Below are 23846 nucleotides of genomic sequence, written 5' to 3'. Positions count from 1 at the left end.
TATCTTTTTTGTCCATCTATTTTCAGGCATTTTCTGCACCTGTCCATACCAGGTTAGTCATTTAGCTTCCATAGTATCTATTATGTCTAAGTCAATTTTCATTTCTCTCCTAATTTCTGCGTTCCTCACCCTATCAAGTCTAGTGTGCCGGCAACATCGTCTCCAATATTCCATTTCCATGGCCTTCATTTTTGGTTTGTTTCTTTGATTGATTACCCAAAGTTCAGCGATGTACAACCCAATATTTTCTATTATTGTTTTATAAATTCTTCTTTTATTTTCTTTTGTTATTTTATTATTTCACAATAGTCCGTGTAGCTGTCTACTGGTTGATCTTGCTTGGCCAATCCTAGAATGTATTTCTTCGTTACTCCCTTCTTTTGATGTTATTTGGACTCTCAAGTATTTGAAGGTTTCAGTTGATTTTATAGTTCCCATTTCAATTTGTAGGCTTTGTGGTTTTCTAATGTAACTAAATACTCGGTTTTTTTGTATATTAATGTAAGGCCCCACTTTGTGTACTGCTCCTTCTATTATCTAAGCGTATAGTCTATATCACTCTCGTCTTCAGCTAGAATGACTTGGTCGTCAGCAAAGTGTATCGTGACAATCTCTCGTCTTCGATTAGAATGCCCATATTGCAGCATTTTTTTCTTTACAGAGCGCCTCATTCAGATATATTTTGAAGAGTGTAGGTGCTATCCAGCATCCTTGCTTTAGCCCCTTACTAATAGGAATTTCTCTAGTTAATTTTGTTTCCAGTTTTAATGTTTACCGTCATATTTTTGTAAAGCTGTTGTACTGCTTTGATATTTTTTTTATTTATTCCTTGTGTTTCCATTGCTACATAGAGCAATGAAAGTGGTACACTATTGTATGCCTTTGTCAGATCCGTAAAGGCTACAAGAGTTGAAAGGTTGTGGGCTAATCTTTTCTCAATAACCTGCTATAGAGAAAATATGCTCTCTATACAGAGACACATACTATGCATGTGCCTGCACAAAAGCCATTCTGTTCTTCTACATTTGTCATCTATTTTCCAATTTTACTTTTTATTATTGTTCCATAGAGTCTTGAGAGTGAATTTATGACACTTAGCTCTCTGTAGTTTGAACAATTTTTGCTATATCTTTTTTTGTAAAAATATGTGCTTTTGTCCATTCCGGAGGTAAGTCATGTCCTTTATAGAATAAGGTGAAAACATACGCAATACTTGTGGGCTGTGTTTTAATAATTCGTTCGGTATAACTTGTAGTCCGCATGCTTTTCGATTTTTTAGATTTCGTATTGCATCTTCGACTTCCTGTACTGTTATTTCATCGTCTTCATCGTATTCCACTTCATATGTTGTTGTAATGGTGTTCGTAAGTTGCGGTCTTGTTTCAGTCAGTGTAGGTCTAATATATGGCACTTATTTTATCAGCAATAGCAAGCTTTTGCTAAAAGCGACTATTATTTGGAAATTTTCGACAGGCCAGAGGACCGAACATAATTAATTGTTTAGTTGTTCACCACCAGAGCAGGTGGCACCTCTGTGCTCGAAATACTGAAAAGTGGGAAGATTTTGGAGACATTAGTTAGACTTTTTGGTTTGAATCGGAATCAGCTCGAGCTGTTGAAGAAGTAGAGATACTGAAATAACTGTTATATTGTTCTATTGATTCCGATTCAGTAAAAAGTTTGACTAATTTATGCTCCAATGCCAAGGAGCAAGTGCTTTTTAAATTGTATTTATAAATGGTAAACTTTATATGCATACGTAATTTATGTAAATATTTTTAAATTCACTTGATAACGGTATAAAACCAGCTTTAGACACACCTCAATGTTGAACATAATTTTTTTCAATATTTTTGCCTTTGTTCTTTTTGAAACTCTATTTAGAAATGATGAAGTTTTGTAAATATGTGAATGTAGTGTAAGTAAATATTTTTGCAACTATTATAACTTTGGTAGACAATGATAAAGACCGGCTTTTAAACACACCTAACAATCGAATAAGTAATGCAAATCGAAAATAAAAGTACGATCCTGTCCAGAGGCGATCCCCGCTGCCTTGCGGTAGACACTTATCGATAATAAATATTAACGACTCACTTAGATCTCTGGTAGGACTATATATAGCGGTGGCGGATCTCGGCGCGGCGCGAAATTAACATTTAAAAAACAATGGGTTGCTATAAAATTATTTTAAAAACTCTTGTAGGGGAATCTTGTAAAGCGGAGTTTGGTTTAATTTGACGATTGCTAAACTTAATTAATTTTTCACTCTATTATCAAGTCTTGAAAATTACCATATTCGTCTTTTTTAAGAACTTAAATTGTTTATAACTCGAAAACGATGCATTCAAGAGCAATGGTACTACGAACATTATTTGCTCATAATGAGCCAGTTAACCTAAAAAAACTTGTTACGGATAAAAAAATTTCTAAATAATATCTATTTAATATAATTATATTTTGAATTAATTAATAATAAATAACAATAAAAAGCGACTTAAGAAAAGGTTTGTACATCCCGTAGTCATTAGCAGCTTTGTTTTTAATAATTTGGCAATGAAAATACGATCAATGATATTATTTTAACATTATACCATAGTCTAAAAAAAGAAAGAACAAATTTAGTCCAGTAAAACTTGAGATATGTCATTTTTTTTGAGGGCTCCATTTTGAAACCGTGTTGGATATTTTGGAGGGCCCGCTGGCCCTTCACTCGGCTACCCCCACTACTTCTAGTCTAGTCAGAACGCAAAATACTCTTTGATTACAACACTCCTGTTTAAACAATTAAAAATTTTCAATCGTTTTGTTTGCTTAAACTTTTGATAAAAACTTTGACTTTTCTTATAAAAGACTGGTTAATTTCAGCCCTTAATGTTGTTAATTAACGTAACATTCATTTAAAAAAGAGAGTATCTTGACTCATAAGGGTCGTAAGACCTTTTTCAAAGTTGTGTTTTTTAACCAACTTTCCGAATTTTTTTTGCCATATTTATTATTAAATCATTTTCGTGTACCTACATACATTTTTTTTTTACTTTTTCCATTGGTTATTATTAGTATACGTGTTAATAAAGAAAATAATCATTCTCCTCCGGACTATTGAGATATATTCAGTTTAAATTACCTGGACCAGCTGTAGAAATTAAAAACTATTCAACAGATCTGGCCCATTTTTTGCGCACAAGTCAAACATGGTAAGATGACACTCAAGTTCAGGTACATTTAAAAAAAAATTTTAATAAATATTAAAAAATAAAAGTTATTAAAAATATTCAAAAACAGCGATTTTGTTGTTCATTTTGCAATAACATTTTGCTTATTAACCTGGTTTAATTTAGCATATTTAATTTTGTGAACCTTTTTTTTTAAGTTGTCTGTTGACTTCTAACCTCTAAATGGCCAAGGTTTTAAGTTATGAGTTTGACGTGTTGATTGTTTATTTAAAAATTGTTCCAATAAAAAACTAATGAATTCTTTGATAAGAGTCTTTTTGTAGTATCTCTTACTACACATTTCAAGTGTCAAACCCATCTATACACTGATGTTGAGTAAAAACTTTAATTGGCCTAATATATTGTATTTTAGAAATCAAGATTTTTTACATATTTCTGTACCATGGGATCAAAAATGGTCAACTCCATTTTTACAACAATGGAGATAAACACGTATATACTGGCATTTCGTGATACATTATTATTTTCTTACTAATATATGAGTGAATCAGAACAACATCGATTTTATCGTTTGAATACTTTAATGCACAGAAAATGTTACTAATAAATTGGATTTGACCAGTTTTGAAAATTTGGTACTGGATGTCAGAGGATTTGACTCCTTTTGAAAATTACAATAATGGATTTGCCTAAATCTGAAACTAACAAAATGCCACTATAAGCAGGTACAGATTTTGCCATTTCTTATACTATGGTATCATGCCGTGATACTTTCATATTTATTAATAGAATTATTAAATAAATGCAAACTAGTACTACAAAAATTTATTGAATTAAAAAAAAAATCAACATTTCATAAATATCAAACTCATACACTTTCGTCGTCTTGATCATGATTGCAGCAAGGTTTATCTTCTTCAAGGACCTCTGTCAAGGTAGTGTTATTAATAATGTTTAAATAAAATGCTAATTTTGTGTTTTCGACTCCTCTATCAATCCAGTCCACTCCATAGTGTTTCTCTAACAGCTTTTTAACATCTGCAATTTTAGCAGCATTAACTGAAACTCCAGTTGTTAGTCTTTTTGGTGTAAATGAAGATAATGTTACACATTTTTTAAAAGACTTCGAGCATTGCTAATATCGATTTATAAAACTCTTCGCCGGAGACCAATATAGATTTGCGAGAACATGTAATAATAAATCTTTTACATTTTGTTATTTGGAAATGAAAGTTTTGGGTGTTTTTCAGAGCAGCCTTCGCCATATCTTTAAAATCTAACAGATATATTTGAAACATTGTACGTTGTTGCAGTTTCTTCAAAAACTTTCCAATATTCGTCTGGAGATATAATGGTCTCCATCGTGTTTAATTTTTTTTTCTATAACTCCAAACACCCTGTCAGGGGGAAAATACGAATGCCCCGTTACTGGAAATATCAACTATATCTTGTCAATTGTATCAGGAGCTTCTATAATCAACCAGTTCATGCACATTCTTAAAATAACTGAGTTTTTATTTTGCCCCCGCAACTGTCAGAGGCAAGACGCAAAACTATTATACGCAAATTAACATTTTTTAAAAAGTGATAAACACAGCTTGCAATCTTATTAGAACTTTTTTTGTGTTGGTTTTCTGTCCAGTAGAAAATATGAGTATTTTCTTTACTAAAGTGATCGTTACTACTACCTTCTACAATGGTAAAATTTGGCTTGAGTAATAGGCAGACTGGTCAGGAACTTTGGGGAGAACTTGGTTTTTCTGGCTGCTCCTCCTAAGTGCTTTCTCTGTTGAGGTTGGCGATCAATATGGCAAATTTCTCTCTATTCTGGGCTTGATGAATTAATTCATTTCCTTTTGTGTGGGTCCAATCTCTGATGTTTCGTAGCCATGATTTTTTCTTTCGACCTATGCCCCTTTTACCTTTAATCTTGCCTTTTATTATTACCTGGAGCTGCTCAAATTCCCTATGGTGCATTATGTGTCCTAGATATGACGTCTTTCTAATTTTGATAGTATTGACCAGATGAGGGCGTGTGTTCATTGCTCTCAGTACTTCTTCATTCGTAGTTCTGCTGGTCCAGCTTATTCTTAGCATTCAGCGGTATATCCACATTTCAAATGAATTTAATTTGTTGACGTCATACTGTTTTAATGTCCAGGTCTCACAGCCATATAGTAATAGAGACCACACATAACACTTTAGTGTTAGCAATCTTATAGAGACTGATAGCTTGGGGTTACAGAGCATTTTACGCATATTCATGAAACCAGATTCTGCATACGGGTATAATAATTATACAGCACAAATTATTTGTGCTTCGCAAGTTCTAACAAAATATGTAAATGATAATAATCGTTCATTACCGTGTCCATTCACAATACGTTTTCGTTGAATTGGAATTCCCTTGAAATATTTAACAATGAAGCTGTCTTGATAACTTTTCGTTTTTTGTGCATAAAAAGCATCATGGAATTGTTTTATATCTCGCATCGTAAGATTCTGAAAAGAATATGTCTTAGAATTATGTTTACAAGTTTTCTGTTCTGGCAATGATGAGGCAGAGTATCTGTAAGAAAAAATTTATAATAATATGTGAAACCGGAGAGATACCATTATTAAATCATAAGGTTTGTTCCAACCCGTCACATTACCGTGCTTGAATGGTTACGAGTATAAGCAGTAACACATTTTTCGTTACTGAGTATAGGTACTTGTAAATATTCAAGAACGGTATTTGTGACGGGTTGGAACAAAATTATTGTAGACATTATTTTAAATGGGAGTTTTTAGAGACCGACGACCTAAGGAGAATAGAAACAAACTGGATTGCAGCAGCTAGAGATAGAGAGAACTGGAGACGTTTGGAGGAGGCCTATATCCAACAATGGATGTGAAAACGGGGCTGGATGATGATGATGATGATTTTATAACTCATCCAACAAAACATAAAAACAAATATCTGTTTACATTGATTTAGTAGATCCCTAAATTGGTCTAATGTTTTAATGCAAGAAGTTTCGCGTATAAAATAATTTTGAGTACAGCCCTGCTTTTAGTATATAGTTGTAAGATGGAAAGTTTCTTACTTTTGTCTTTGCAATTTTACACGTTTAGTATTTTCCTGTCGCTTTGTTCTTTTTCTACTTTTGTTTGGCGTTGTTTCCTCTATCGAACTATTCATATTTCAGTAATAATAACTTAATTTTACAACAGAAAATTAGAAAAAATCCTCCGCATGGTCGTTAATCGACAACAAGTACCAGATAACTGATTCAAAATGGTATAGTCACGCGAGCAAGTACAGAGTTACTATTGGTCGAAATGGACTTGCCCAATAATGAAACTGAAATTGTCAAGATTTGACTAAATTTGAACATCACACTGATTTTTATAGGCAATTTGTAAGCGTTATATGGATTTGTAGTCCAGGAAATGAAGCATTTCACCTCGCAATTTTTTCATCCTGCGTGGATTGACTTGAAATTTTAACAGAAGGTAGGTAATAACCTAAGGATCAAAATCTATATTGAACCAAAGTGCGCCAAAGCTTTGGGGGTGGTTGCCACCCCATCTCGTGGGTGAAAAATTTTTTTTACGTTTTAACCACAGGTTTCGATTAAAAAAGTGATTCTAAACAAAAAATGTTCTATACATTTTTTTTGTAAAACTGATATTTTTCAAGTTATTCGCGATTGAAAGTAACAACTTTTAGACGAAAAAATCGGCGTTTTTAATCAATTTTTCGCGAATAACTCGACAATGGTGCATTTTATCAAAAAAATTGTAGAGAACAAATTTGTAGCTTTTAAAAAGACAAATACAATTGATTTTTTAAAATGTTTTTGCGATATAATAGGAACCGAAATACGGCCTATCAATGTTCAGCGGTTTTCTTCAAATGCCAAATTTGAAAGATTCAAAGTCGATAATGATGCATTTTTGGAAGAAAACTCATACAACCTTTTTTAAAGAGCATAAATGGACCTATCATAAAAAAAGACTCTAGCTCAAAAATTGAGTGAGTTATGATGAAAATAAGGTCAATACCTCATTTTTTTACGAAAAAATCGATGAAAACAACCCCCTAACCACCCCCATAATTAAAATCGATCTTCACCCTTCTGCAATTATCTTTGTACATGTATTGTTAATACGTCTAAGAAATTTGACCCATTTAAAAATCTAGAAGTTTAGTTTTAGAAAAAGTGCAGCTTAAAGCGAGAAACGATTTACAATTTCATATTTTTTACCCTTCTTTTTTTAAATATCCCCGAAAATACTGAATATATGAAAAAAATAAAAATGTACTAAATTGTAGCTTTTTTAATGACTAAAATTTTCCTTTATTTAGATTTGTTGTACAATGAATATTTGGCGAGATATAGCCGTTTAAAGTATCAATTTGCGATCAAGCACCATCTTTTTCGAGCCCTTTAAACTCACCCCATTTAAAAACCAAGGGTTCCAAAAAGATTTAATTCACAGATCCTTGTAGCTCTTAAAAACCTCTACAAAAAATAAAAGATTTGGAAGCTTTTCTCGAGCAGATGCGGTACGAACAGTTCATCAAAGCTACAACGAAAAACTGTGCGGTTAAGCTATCATCCCTTCTGCCCACTGTTGATGCCTTAGATGAGCATTCAAAAAGATGCTATTACCAAATTCAACAGTGGCTTGGCAATGAAAATATCAGAGCAACAGATTGGGGATGGTATTCCAAAGATGGTTTGTTATTACCCGTACGCATGAACAAACAACCTGCACCCGATGAACTTTTGAAAATTATTTTTTGCCAATGCAAAAAAGGATGCGGCGTTTCATGTGGGTGCAGAAAAGTTGGTTTATACTGTAACTCTACTTGTTCTGGGTGCTCAGGTGAAGGGTGCAATAATAGTCCACCAATAATTGAAGAAGATGAGGATGACATAGATCACGATGAAGATGTAATTGATGACGAATAAAATTAATATTATAATTGTTTTACCTATAAATGTAAATATTTTCAACTATTCATGTAAATGTATAAGAATATATGGTGCCTTTTTATGTTGATAAATTTTTTTGTATTTAATTCTACTTTTTTCAATTCATATCTATTAAATTAGTTTATAAAAACTGCAATGTTGTAAAGGGTGATTTTCAAAAGTTGAAAAGTTGCAAAATTTTGACAAAAAATTGTTTTCACCTATAGCACTCATAACAATTGATTTTTAGGGGTTGAAAATTTATGAAATTGTATTTTACAGTATCAAAAAATCACTCTAACTAATCCAAACCAAATTTCACTCGTCTTAAGATTTGTAATGTTATTTTACAATTTTTGAAAATTAGGGGTAGTTTTCACCCATAAGAACAATCAGGGTTCATCGGCATGACATAAACTATAAAGCAGAGGGTGAGTTGAGCTTAAATCCAAATTTTAATCCAAATCGATCCAAGGCGAAATCATTTTTTTAGAATTAGTAATTTTTTTACACTAATCTCTAACAAGGGTTGCTTTTTAAGGGTTGAAATACGATGGAACTCTATTCAAAAGTATAAAATAATCATTATTCAACTAATTCAAACCAAATCTTACCCATATTAAGGTTTAATATGTTATTTTATAATTTTTGACAATTAGGGGTAGTTTTCACCCCTAAAACCCTTCAGCGCACTTCGGTTTGATATAGATTTGATCCTTGGGCAATCAACTACCTTCTGTTAAAATTTCAACTCAATCCATGCAGGACGAAAAAATTGCGAGGTTTTAACTTTTTTCGAGATTCATTTCCTGAACTATTGGCCCGGTATTCAACATTACTATTCTGAAGACTCGTTTTCAAGTTTTTTACCCACCATAAAAGTACATTTTCTTAATTTTTGGATTTAACCAATTTTGACTCCAGGGTACAGATTTGTTTTTAGAGTTGAGTTACTGATACATTGTACTTACTAGGAATTATTTACATTTCCGTTCGAAAAATACTATCTTATTGTCATGACAAACTTATGCATATTAAAAACAAAATTATCTTAAATAAATTGCTTCTTCAGAATCGTTATCAAAGGTGATAGACCTGAATAAATATTTTTGTAAGTAGGTAAACGTAACAGACAGTTTCTTATAAACTCATTTTGCACCGACGTATTTTTATACGATAGTTAAAATTCAATAATTTTATTAAAGTTTTATCATACATATTTAGAAAAAATCGGTTATTTACAGGTCAAGGCATAGGTCATCTTCAAATCAGTATATCCTCTGGCACTATTTTTTAATCATTGTACTACATTTAGGCATAAAACCCAAACAATTTTAATTTTTAACGTGAATGCTATCGACATTTAAATAAACTTAATATTAATATTGACCAATATTTCTCATTGTTTTGATGGTGTTTTTGATTTTATAATTTCCAAAACAATCATTTATTAAAACATCAAATCCATATTGACATACGTTTTAGCGTTTAACATTGAAAAAAAATTGTTTTATCAAAATAGGACAAAATTACTTGTAGCCAAGCAACAACTTCTAGTTTCCTTTGGCAAATTTATCACTTTGTCATATTCTTCTTCTTCTTCATATTCTCATATCCTTGTAACCAAAACCGTTGTCTGATTCATGTGTTTAAATTTTAATCCGCTTTTAGCCCAGGCTGTGGGAAAAAAAGTACTCTCTAATCCAGGAATTTATGTAATGTAGCCTAGGTTATAAAGCGTAACCTCAGGAGCAATCTCCCAGTTCATTCAACAATTTTTTTTTATTGTTTATTTATGAGCGTTTATAGGTACAAAATAGGTATTTTTTGATTTTTTGCCTAAAGTAAGTGTTGTAATGCAAAATTTTTTTTTTTCTTTCCAAATCTATCATTTTATGGTAGAGGGCTAATTCTTGTTTTATTCTCTTCCTAAAACCGTAAATTTTCATAATCCACTGGAAAATAAAAAAAAAATTTAACCCGTTAAAAACAATTATTTATGCAGTTATAAACATTTAGAGCTGCAGCACCCCATATATACACTACAAATTTCTTATTTGCAGATTATTGTAGATGGCTTTGAGACAAAGATTAAAAAAAGAGTTTTTTACGACCAATAGGAGCTGAGTTAGCATATTTTTTTTTTTAATCACAGAGGCTTTATTAATAACAATTAAGAAACGAATCTGACGTCATTTACTACTTAAAAACCTATATTTTCAAGTATTTGTATTCTCCTTAAATTATAATTATTATTTATTGTTAAAAATGACGAATAAAGTTTACCTTTTTTTCAATGTAGCACCTAAACCGCATGTAGCAAACATTGCGGATGCCGTAAGCACGGCCTAAAATGTACGAGAATGTGCGAAAATTGTCATACTGCTGAATATGAACTGGATGACGCAGAAAAAAATGTGAGAGTAAGATGGATATTTTGGATGAATTGTTATATGATTCTGAGGAAATTGTACAACCTACTAAAAAAATTTTAGTAGGTTGGTATTTTACTGTTTATATCTTTGTTTTACTAATTTATTCCTTCTATCAAAGTAATTTGCAATTTAAGATATACGTATATATGATGTTTATTTTAATTTATTAAACCAATTATTTAATTTCTCATAAAATTGTACTAAAAATCTAGTTTGACCAAAAGTTTTTAAAATCAATTTTTTTGAGTTTTTTTTTGGAAAATAGATTGTTTTTAAATAGAAATTTTAATCATTTGAACTTTATTTTAACATAATTTTTCACTGATAAAAGATTACACAGCGAGTCAGAGTAAGTATTAAAAAAAAGGTAAATACTGAAATAATAGTAGTTTAATAAAAAAATTTAATATTAAAAACAAAATTTTAGGTGCGTTGGGGGTGGTTTTTTCAGTGTGAAAGTATTCCAGATTCCGGTTAAAAAAAATCATCGAAATCTTGCAAATATTGCAAATTTTTCCGAGCGTCGCCAGATTCGTTTCTTAATTGTTATTAATAAAGCCTATGTGATTTAAAAAAAAAAATTATACTAACTCGGCTCCTATTGGTCGTAGAAAACTCTTTTTCTTTTAAATCTTCGTCTCGAAGCCAGCTACAATAATCGGCAAATTAGAAATTTGTAGGGTACATAGGGGACGCTGCAGCTCCAAATGTTTATATCTGCAATTTTACAACTTCATAAATAATTGTTTTTGTTTGGGTTAAAATATTTTTTCATTATTTTCCAGTGAAGTATGAAAATTTACGGCTTTAAGAAGAGAATGAAACAAGAATTAGCCCTCAACCTTTTTTTTGGCAATCCTATGAGCATTCAAAGTTGAAGGTCGTGGGTAAACTAATTAACGTATCTCAATATATTTAATAACGTATCTCAATTTTGCAATAAATATTACGTTTTTTAATTTTGACCTTCATTCGTCATTTTTGCAATATCAAATAAATTAAATTGAACGTATACCGGCTCAAATTAAAGGTATTTTAGAGTACTTTCATAATCTATGCAAAAATTGCCCATTTCAACACTTACTTTACGCAAAAAATGAAAAAAACTCAAAAAATACGTATTTTGCACCTATAAACGCTCATAAATAAACAATAACCAAAAGTTTTTTGTTGAATGAACTGGAAGATTGCTCCTGAGGTTGCCCTTTATAACCTAGGCCACATTACACAAACTCCTGGATTACAGCGTAAAATCATCCTTTTTTCCCTCAGCCTGGGCTATTTCTACATTCTTTACGTTGCCAGTTGTACATTTCTTTTAAGCATACAATTCTTCTTGCTGACAGTTCTTCTATTCTATTTTTCTAGTTTTTCTTTAGCCTACTACCTCTTTTTTTGCATATTCTTTTATCTTCTATCACTTTCTACAGTAACGTCTTTTCATCTATTCTTACGATATGTCTAAACAGTTTAGGTCATTTTATTTCCAATTTGGTTTTCAACTTTTCTTGTTCTGTTATTCTTCTATCTTCATTTTTTTGTCTGATCTACAACGTTTTCCTCGAAACTTTTTTTAGTAGTAGTATCCATAATTAGTAGCTAACATATAATTATTGTGGTATCATAATATAAAGTTTTATTTTTATCTTAAAGTCTATTTTTTGTTTAAAATAGTTTTATTTATTGCATAGTATTACCATTTATTTTCTTTGTCCTGTCTTCGTCTTTCCGTGTTATATCTTCATTGGAGGTTGAAGATCATTCTGATCCACATAAGTTTGTTTACAGCGCTTCTAACAATCCTAAGGATCTTTTGCTCGTCTACTGTCTCAGGTTTTTCAGCCAAGAGATCCGTCGTCTACACAGCTCTCTGCTTCCTCTTAATTTACCCTGCATGATAACTTGTAGAATGTGATATTTTATCATTTCTCATCACATAACCAAAAAATGAAAGATTGCTATGTTTTACTATGGAGATCAGCGATTAGTCTTGGCCTATTCTTTGTAAAACATTTTCGTTGCTAACTGGATGCGTCCACGAAATAAGCATCATCCTTCGATAACGCCACATTTCGAATGCTGTTATTTTCTTACCGCTTGTTTCTGTAAGGTACCATGCCTCTACTTTATATAGGGAGTTAGGAATTTTCAATTCTAACACAAATTTCCCTAGAGTGATCCCAATCCTCAAGTTAGGTTGCACCCTAATTATGTGAAGTTTTGAACTATTTCTAATAATTTATTGTTTATTAAAAAAAAATGGTAGTTTACATCAGTAGTCCAGGATATGATTGTTAAAATAGTACAAAGCCTTAGAATTTTGGTATAAGCTCTGAAGCTATTTTCTTGTGGCATTTTAAAGTAATTACTATTTTAATGTGAATAAGCCACAATTGAAGTTTAAAATAAGTTTATTGGCGTTTCAATTTCCACTTCGGATATCGTTCTCCTCGTGCAGGTTTTTTTTACATTCTGATTGGTTGCAAATATCCTTCAATAATTTGCCACCCTTAATCGGTTGAATGAATCTTTTTATTGCTAAGCCACACTTGTATTTTATAATAAGTTATCTTTATCATTTAGGGCATCTACAGTAATTAAGGAATTGTTTATCGCTAGGCCTATTACTTTCACCTGGCGCGGCCATCCCTCTTCTTTCCAAATTCTTTAGGAAATTTATAGTACACTATAACATTTTCCTTTCCGCCTCATCTTTATCTCCGTGTCCACTATCACAGGTCGGTGTTGACTAGCTACACACTCATCCTTTTCCACTTTACAGTTGATAACCTATTTAGCACACTTCTTCTACACAGCACAAAATCTATCTGACTTGCCTTTACCCCGCTATTATAGGTAACATACTGGTCTTCAGTTTTATAAAGAACGTATTAATGACAGCCAAATCTCATGCTACTGCAAAGTCAATTACACTAATTCCTTCATTATTTCTGATTCCTTTTCCCAAACCTTCATGAACGCTTACTATTCCCACTCTTTGTCTATCAATATGTCCATTCAAATCACCTCCAATAAAATACTTTTCGTCTACAGGAAGCTCGAGTATCTCGCAGTCAAGAAAACTCCAAAATTCTTTCGTTTCTTGTTCTTTACATCCTATCTGTGAGGTGTAGGCTCATATCATGTTCACATTCACTTGTATTCAGTGGGACACTCATTATTCTATCAGTTCTTCTGGTTACCCTTACAAGATGTTCCTTCCATTTGTTACTCAAAATAATACCTACTCTATTTCTGCCGTGACTATTCGAATATATTAACTTGTATCTTTCTCCAAGATCTATTGACTTATTACCTTTTCAACAAGTTTCCTGCACCCAAAGTACACCAATCCTTTTCCTCTGCATGAAATCGGTGGGCTTTCTTTCTTTACCTGCCATGCTTTCGACTTTGAGAGCTGCAATTCTCAGGAGTAGCTTCTTTGGTCGCTTCTGTTCTCTAAGGGGTAGCCCTAGTTCACTTTTCGCAGGAGTCAGGCGAGGCCGCAACTACGCGTCGCGTACGGGGAACGCCCTAACCTCTAAGATGTTTTCCATATTCTTTCCTTCCATGGTTTTAGCAAGGTTTTTACTGCCGGATACCCTTTCTAACGCAAACCTGTGTGCGTTAGCCGGGCTTGGGACCTGCACTGATATGTGCCGAGCCGCTCAATTCACCCAGCAACTACCAGAGGCGAAGTTGCCAGGTTGTCGGTTCTTATTGTGGGTACTTTATTTATTTTTTTTTTATTTAATATATTACATATAACCTATAACGTATATATAATCTTGTTTGACATGTATTACTTTGTACTGGGGTCGCTCGGTTTTTGTTGTAAAAAATACCTTATAGATAATTCTGATTTTTTTGTTTAGAAATTTCTCTTCAATGTACGTTAATTGTTCTTCCAAGAACACATTTTTCTTTTTCCTACATCGTATTTTCTTTGCAATCATTTTGGTGGTAAATAAATTTTATATTTATATTTTTATAATTTTTAGTAAATATAATAATCCGATGTTATTTTACTTTTAGATTTAATTCGAAAATACAAACTTATAATTCAGGGAAAGCATCTACCAGACACTGACTCTGAACTTCTTATAAGTTCTACTTCTTCTCCAGGTAACACGTAAGTATTAAGTGGATATTTATTTTTAACAAACATACATTTTTAATTTATGACAAATATAAATTAAAATAACAAATAAATACCTGTAGAAGTAGGAATTTTTTATTAGTAAAAACTGGTATATGGGCATTACGTTACTGGTAAAATTTTAACAATGAAAATATGTGTGGCATCACTTTGATAATCCCTATTGTTTTTTTTTATTTAACTGCACCCTAAAGTTATTACTACTACATACATTACTATTAGTTGGGCAATCGTTGTGGTATTTCTACAAACAAAAAAACATTTTGTAATTTCCTTCTTCTGGGAAGAGTAAAGTTTCTATTGTACGGTAGTCAATGGTCAACTAAATGGGTGTACCCCTTAAAGTATTCGACCGATAAAAGTTTTCGAACAGCATGTGAGACGCAGATTTAAATAGTTTAAAGATGTACAAATAAAAACTGCCCATCAAATTTGTTCACTGACCCTCAGTTCAACGAAAAAATTAGGGAACACAACCGCGACGTCACCAAGACAATATATCCCAAATAGTGCAAAACGATATAAAGGAGAAGCCAGCGAAAATTGTGTGTCGCGAAATCCAGGCAGCACCAGCATTTATTCATTATCATTTAGACTGGATTTGGAAAACTCACGATACAACATTTACACCACTAGGAGAAAAAAATATCCAAAACAATCAACATCTAGGGACGAAGTTCACGCTGAACTCCATAAAATGAAAATAAAATATGCTGATGGTGATGATTTTTGACTCTTTAATGAAAGGTAGACGGGTATAGTTATATCTGGATCCAAGAAAAATATTCGTTTCTTATGCCAGATACAAAACGTGTTAATGTATGGTACTTTATTTAATTTTACTATTGTCTGAAATATTTTATGCAACTTTTTACTCTACATGAAATTTTAAATTAAAATTATATTCCATTAAGTTCCTGTTGCTACCAAGTAAGGAAACTCTATTAAACTGCGTTTTGGATGATAATAAACAAATGTTACAGAAGCGATCGATTGCGAGGCTTACAATATTTGCCTCATCCTCAGGCATAGCAAAGAGTTTGAAGATGGAAAATCACATATTATGCACTATGATGTCCTTTTGTCACAGGTCTACAAAGTCACAGGACCTAAAGGTCTTTACCTTGTAAGACCTTTTATTTACATACATATATAATGATCAACATATCACCTTACTACAATGATAGTGTCATAAGGAAAAGAAGAAGACAGACAGTACACTGGATGTAAGCGGAAAACTTCTTATTGGCGATATCTATATTATTGTTTTTTTAACAAAACAAACTCTTTCCTGAGCCTGACGATGAGGCAAATATTGTAAGCCTCGAAACCGATCGCTTCTGTAACAGTTTGAAAGTAAATATTAGATTGTGAGTATTCACCTTTTTAATATATATATTCAATTATTAACTCACACTTGCAACCCTTTTATCATCATAATAGATAATTATTATTATAGAGTCAAAATAATATTAAATTTACTTACTTAAGTTGATAGAAAACAGCAAACACCTTAAAAAATTTTACAGTTCTAAGTTTATTTAAATAACACTATAATTATAAACCAACACTATAATTATACCAAAACACACACACATAGAGCTATTAAAAGTAAAAATTATATTTATATAATTAAATTCCACAGACATAAATGTGATTTGTAAGGATTACTGAATCCATATCTGTTAAAACTGCAAATTAAACTTCTTTGTTTAGAGGTTTAGATTGTCGTTACTTGTGAGTTTCTACTTGTTACTTTTGATACGCTTTTGTATATCACCAGTTACAGTATGTTTTGTAACATCAGCTGGTAACTGATGTCCGTTTGAAGAGGTTTACTCTCCGGACTCTGGAGCTCACGTGAGGCATGGTTATGTGTCGCCTGAAGTTAAATCTAATAAAGTATTAAACATCACTCACTTTTAACAACATGTACATTTTTTGCTAATTTCAATTTTTTGTAAAGGGTTGTACCCTAATATTTTGGTGGCTCAGGCATGTTAACCTGCTTTTTAACCTGATGACGGAATTATTATTCTGAAAACGTTTGTGTTTTTTGATGTAGCCCTTTTAAGGGTTTTTAAATATACCTACATACATACAAAGATTAAACCTACAGCCAGCTGCAGGAATTTATTTTCCTTGTGGATATTATATAATATGTTTTAGGCTAATTTTCGTGAAAAAATGGTTTGTCATAATTTATATGGTTATTTTCATTTTTATGAATTTCATATAATAAAATTATTTTTTCATAATATCCTTATGCTTTTTAAATGCTTTTTTGCGTTTCTTTGTGCATTTAAATCCAAACTCCAGTAATTACATTTTTATCTTAAAAATATAAAAAAAAACGTTCATCTAATACAAACGTTTTGTCTAGAGAATTATATCATTTAACCAACACTAAACTAAATAACATACAAAACTATTGAGACTTTGATATTTATGTCGATATTAATATGGTATGAATTTATGTTTTTGATTTTATTTTTAGCCAGTATAATAGTATTTATTATTGATATCCTTATTTCAGTTACAACATGGACGTAGGAAATCCCAGGTTATTTCAGCAAGGCTACAGCAGTACAGAGAGTGAAGATGATAGTCCTGAAAAAACTTCAACCTTGAATTCTCAACAGTACAAGCCAAAGAAGTGAGTAAAATGTTTCTTTCTCCTATTTTCTCTTAGAATTCAGCAGATATTTAAAGCAGGACGAATCTGTGAATAAACGACTATATTTTACGATAACTTCACTAATAATAATTGATTTATCCTAGCTCTCAAATAGGTCGAAAATATTAATAAAAAAATTAAAATATTTAAAATTTCTGTACTTTTCTTACTTATAAAAAAGATTTATTTTTGAGCAAAGTCGTAATGAAATAAAATAGCGATAATTAAATTTTCTATAAGATATAGCTGGATAAAATTGATTTAATTTATTACCCTTATTATTTATTGTTTTTCAACTATTTAAATTGTACTTAGGACCTTTGTAATTCGCCTAGAAAATCTGAATAATATAATAAAATATTCCATCAAATTTCATTAAAATCTATTTAATAATCTTGCAATCATTTTCTTTAATTGAAATTCTTTAAAATCTTGAACAAAAAAAACTAGATTATACAGAAGTTTGCCAATTTTTTTATATATAAAAAAGCACTCCACCTATCTAACGTACTTTATAGAGTTAAAATCGGATTATTTAGGCGGCTTTAGGAGTGTTTTAAAAGTATAAACAATTTTTTGGCTTATAAACAAATATAACGGTAACTATTAGTTTGCTACGCCCATGAAGCAGTCACTTATAACTCTCGCACAGAAAAAAAGAACAATGAATTCAGGTGGCGAGCTAACTGATGAAGGAAAAAGGAGAAGAAAATAGTAGGAACATTACAGAAAAAAATAAAAATTAAACCGAGAACACCACAAAAAAGAGATGAAGAAAACAGAAATAAAATGTAGCAAATAATGGAAATTTTAAGGGGATTAACAATTGATATAAAAAACATAAAAGAAAGAAATTAAAGAACTAAAAGATCAACAAAGTGATTACAAAGATAAAATAAAAACAAAAGAAAAAGCTAGAAAACAAATAAGTCAATACGAAAAGAAAATTAACACAGTAAACAAAAAAAATAGAGAAATTGGAGAGAGAAAGAACAAGGAAAAATGTATAATACAAGAAACAAAAATTGATACAAATGATCAAAAAGTTTTTGCGAGAGACTATGAAGCATTTTGTGGAAAAGAAACTAAAAGTATAGAACGAATCTATATAAATTATGTCAAAAGAAGAGAGAATTATCCAGAAAGAAATCAGAAGTATGGAGAGACATATAATGAAAAAAATGTCAAAATAGGATACCAGAAACTAATCATAGAAGGCAAAATATGGACATGGAATAACAGCCAACAGCAAATAATAAAAGAGAAAAAGTTACACCAAGAAACTAAAAGCACAAATAAAAGAGACTGAAATAACGAAGGCGAATTGACGAAGCAAAGGTACAGGAAATAAACAAAATGTAAAGATTGAAACAAAATTGCAACAAAACATTAAACGAATATATATTAGTGGGGACATGGAACTTAAGAGGAACATGTGCAGAAAGAAAACTAAAATACGTAGTTGACGAATGAAAAAATATAAATTTGAAATAGCAGCACTACAGGAAACGAAACAACTAGGACAAAACTTGATGGAAATGAATGACTATTTATTTTCAGTAGCGAAGAAGGAAATAGACTGTTAGATCTAATCGTTGACCTCAAACCAATTTCAGAGAGAATATGCATACTAAGAATAAGAGGAAACTAACAAAAAATAACATTTATAAACATACACGCACCAACTAAAGAGAAAAACAGAAATAAAGGAAGACTTCTATAATCAAATAGACATAGTATTCGAAAATATTCCCAGTTACGATGTAAATATATTACTAGGTGATGCTAATGCAAAAATAGGAAAAGAAGAAATATACGTACCCACTATAGGAAGTTCGTAACTGGTTACTTCGTAATAGATTTTGCAAAAAAAAAGAAATATACTCATTATGAGCACGTACTTCCAACACAAAACAATATACTAAGGAACGTGGAGATCGCCAGATGGGAAAACCGTAAACCAAATAGATCATATGTGCTCGTCGGAAAAGAAATGAAAAAATGTATAAAGAACATAGGAACATACAGAGGACCGGATACAGACACAGATCATTTTATAGTGGGAATAGAAATGAAGCAGCTTATACCAGTTCTTAGAAACCAGCGAAAAAAAAAAACACAAAGCAACTAGAGCCTATTAGACTACTGTCAGAAGAATAATAAAATAAATATTAAAGAATAACCACTAGAGTGGTTATTCTTTTAACAACAGTTTAACAGTTTAACAAAAGTATGTATAACGAAAGCAGCGCAAGCCAGTAATAGAAATATAAAAGATAAATACAAAGAATGGTTTGATGAAAAAAAATTAATACCCAAAATGATGCAAGAAAAAACATTAGAGGTAGAGAAAAAATACAAAGGAGAAAGCAAACCAAAAGAATCAATAAGATTAAAGAAAAGAAAATACAATGAAGATAAATTTAAATGCATAGAAGAATGCTTTAAAAATAAAGCAATGAGAAACTTATATCTAGGGGTGAAAATTAAAGAAATGTTACCAAAGGAAACCTGTACTTACACTACAAGATCAAAAATGAAAGGAATTTAGTAAGTGATGAAGAAATACTGAACAAATGGAAAGAATACTTCGAAGAGCTTCTAAATAATATACTTGCAAGAGAATATGAAGAAGAAGAAGAAGAACTGAAACAAAATACCGATCAAGGATTAACAGAGGAAAGAACGCCTAAAGAAAACAGCTGAAATGTGGGAAATATATAGGAATAGTACTAATTTAAGCATTTGCAAAAGTTGCTAAGAGAGATATGGGAACAAGAAAGTATACCGAAAGAATGAACTGAATCCACACTGTGTTCAATTAAAAAAAAAGCAACAAAAGTTTATGCCATAATAACAGGGTAATAGCGCTACTAAATGTTACTTATAAAATACTTGCAGTACATATAAAAGATAAGATATCACAAAAAATGGATAATGAAATAGGAAAATATCAATGTGGATTCAGAAGAGAGCGCAGCACAGTAGATCAAAGTTTCTTGCTGAATGAAATACAAGCGGAAAGACATACGAGAAATCTACAGTGGCCCTATTCATCGAGTTTAAACAAGCTTTCGACAGAGTAAAACGGAAAGAAATATACAAGGCACTACGTGAAATGGGAATTAGTGAAACATTAGTAAGAATAATGAAGGTGACAATCAGAAAACAGAAAATAGGGTTAAAATAAATGGAAAAGAAACAGAAAAAGAAAAGTTTAATGTCAGCGAGGAGGTGTGACAAGAAGATACACTGTTATCATTGTTGTTCAGTATCTTTCTTAAAATTGTCGTTAAAGAGGAAGAAATTAATAGAAGTGAACTTGTATATCAACGGAAACACCAATGCCTAGCATTCGCTGATGACAATAAGTAGAAAAATTCCAATATCTAGAAGCGACATTTAGCAGGAGAACAAATATAAAAGAAAAAATCCAAACAAGAATTATAGCTGGTAATCGATGTATCTTTGCTCTTAACAACTTATTAACAAGTAAAACCATATCTAGAAGGGCTAAGTTAAGATTATATATGACAGAGATACGACCTATCGTATTATATGCCAGTGAAACAGGGACGATAAAAAAATCAGAACAAGTCATACTCAAAGTGTGGGAGACACAAGTCCTAAGGAAAATATTTGGAGGAAAGCTATGGAAAGGAATATGGATAAAAACACCAAATATAGAACTAGAGATGATGTATGGAGAACCGAATATCGTAGTGATTATAAAATTATAAAATCACAAAGACTGAGATGTTTGGGCCATACACAAAGGGTGCCAAACACGAGACACCCAAAAGAATACTAACAGGAGGAATATAAGGAAGGAAGAGAAAAGGTAGGTCGAAAAGAGGTGGAAGAAGAAGGTTAAAAGAGACATAGAAGAACTTAAAATCTCAAATTTGAAGTGTAAAGCAGAAGACGGGGAAGAACGTGTTTCGTATGCAATTTTGTCGCAAACTAAGTCAGTTTCTATAATTGTTAAATAAATTAACGTTGCCCGATTTTAACCATTTTTTACGATTCTCATGAGATCAATTTATCACTTCCATTGACCAGTCGTAGTGAAATTTTCGTTGTTAGAGTTTAATCTTCATAACCTATAACATAAAATTTTGATTTTGAGTTTTGGCAACATAATGAGACGTTTGAAATATGCCTAAAAACGCTGAATTTGAACTTTCACTGTACAATCCATCACACGTCACGGGAAATGCGTCCACGAAGACGGTATTTGGAGTAATTTGTAGTTGATGTTGTGCAGTTTCAAAAATCATACTTGTGTAATAAAAAAAAGCAGTTTTAAATGTTTTAGATGTTTGTAATGTGACAGTTTAAGTTCAGGGTGTTTTAGGCATATTTTAAGTGCCTTTTTAAATTTTCAAAACTCAAAATCGAAGTTTCATGTTATAGGTTTTAAAGATTAGGCTCTAAAAATGGAAATTCTACTCCGACACTGCTCAATTAAAGTGATTTTAATTTAAAGTGAAATTTTATTGATCTCATGAGAATCGCAAAAAATTGCAAACATATCGCAACGTGTATTTATTTAACACCTTTATAAAAACTAACTTCATACAAATTATTTCGCGCGGTTCATTCTACAAAAAAAGTACCAATAAACATTTTTGTTTAAAATTATCTCGGCTACATTTTTATTTAAAAAATTTTTTTCTACGGCGAACAGATTCTTTTGGGGTCAAAAAATTGACATTCTCAGTAAAATTCAGCTTGATCTTATGATTTTTAGAGTTTCATTGGCATTTTTGTCTCTGATGAATCAATCAATGAATTATCATTTATTATTACTAATGTTATCACACAATTTTTTTTGCAAAAATCGGATTGCCACCTCTCATATCCATCTCAAAACAGATGCGGCCTGGCGTATGGTGCGTTTTAGTGCTTCATTGCTTCGCCTAAATAGTTAGACTGCATTGTTTAACTTCGTTAATTCAATTTCCTATTGTTACTATTGATAATTTAGCTTATAGCTGTCATAAGGATTAATATTATCTATTATTTTATTTCAGGGAACACGTTTTATCACGAAGTTATAATAATAGCTTAAATATGGATAATCATAATAATGCTCTGTACGATGTTTTGCAGCATTCTTCTTTAAACGAAATTATTTCAGAAACTACTAAGCTGGTAAGTTAATTACTATAAATTTATAATACTTATTATTATTAAAAAATGGTGAGAGTACATAAGACTACAAATTGGTGCATCTCATAGGCACATGGTAAACAGGTAAACTGGATTGGCATTATAACTAAATAGTGAAATATTTAAGGAGAATTTGATAAATAATCAACCAATGTACGCTCGACGTACCCTAGCCCAGGGAGTTCTCGCTATTTGATCAAGGAAAATGAACTCTTAGCTTAATTGCTGAGATCCTTGCTTACAAATATATTTTTTTTAAACTTCAATTAACAATAGCTCTTTAAAAATATAATATTTTGGCATTAACTAACATCTGAAAAATTTATAGAGCTAAAATGGACGTTATTATAAATATTAAAAATTAAAATTTGCAAATATTTAGATAATGTTTATCTAGTCAATATATCTAAGTTCAGTATCTAAGTAAGTTTCAAACTAGTTTCTAAATTAGTTATTTTAATATGTTCGCTTTAAAAATATTTACGGCTAAAAGAAATATGTAAAATATGCTCTAACAATGTTAAATGATACTATGAATCAAATCTGTATAGCTATTTTCTTCGATCTAAAGAAAGCCTTCAATACGTGTTGGAGAAACAGTACCCCTCAAGGCTCAGTACCTAGTCCTACCCTATTCCTAGTTGCCATAAACAACATAGTAAACAAATTACATAAACCTCTCAAAGTTCGCCTCTATGCCGACGATTTAGTGGTGTACATTAAAGGAGCACAAAAAGAATCTATGTGCAGATTAGTACAGACGTTTTTAACCCAACTAGATGAATGGACAGCTAGTACAGGCTTCGAATTCTCCGTTATAAAGACAACTGGTATGGTGTTTACGAAAAAATGATCCATTACACCAGTCTTTTATCTTCACAACAGCATCATTCCCTTCCAAAACTCCGTGAAATTCCTTGGTATGTGGCTGGATCAAAAACATTCCTGGAAAAAGCACATACAACACTTAGCGCTAACATGCAACAAAAGACTCAATTTACTTAAAACTGTATCAAATCGTTTCTGGGTTTTCGACTTCTCCGCACTACTCCTTCTGTATAAAACATTAATTAGATCCAAACTCGATTACGGCTCAATTGTTTATGCCTCCGCAGCCAAGAGTACCCTAAAACCGTTAGCTACAATCCACAATGCCGCACTTCGGATCGTTCTCGGAGCTTTTCACACTTCACCCATAGAAAACTTATATTCCGAAACTGGAGAACCATCTTGCAATCACTCTTCGCAATACTTTTT

The 23846-nt window shown here is 31.4% G+C and overlaps 1 protein-coding gene across 3 annotated transcripts in view; it reads left to right on the top strand.

The window, feature by feature from the left end:
- The window catches only part of LOC140445079 (sodium-coupled neutral amino acid transporter 9 homolog), a 79940-nt gene that overhangs the window by 823 nt on the left and 55271 nt on the right, over nt 1-23846 (top strand). For all 3 annotated transcript variants that reach the window (XM_072536880.1, XM_072536879.1, XM_072536877.1), the window contains exons 2-4: nt 14614-14710; nt 17274-17393; nt 22451-22571. In XM_072536880.1, coding sequence (XP_072392981.1) covers nt 14614-14710; nt 17274-17393; nt 22451-22571 — 338 coding nt within the window. The remainder of the gene's footprint in view (nt 1-14613; nt 14711-17273; nt 17394-22450; nt 22572-23846) is intronic.

Source organism: Diabrotica undecimpunctata, chromosome 7, assembly GCF_040954645.1.
Source record: "Diabrotica undecimpunctata isolate CICGRU chromosome 7, icDiaUnde3, whole genome shotgun sequence".
NCBI lineage: Eukaryota > Metazoa > Arthropoda > Insecta > Coleoptera > Chrysomelidae > Diabrotica > Diabrotica undecimpunctata.
This window is presented reverse-complemented; position numbering and strand designations above follow the sequence as displayed.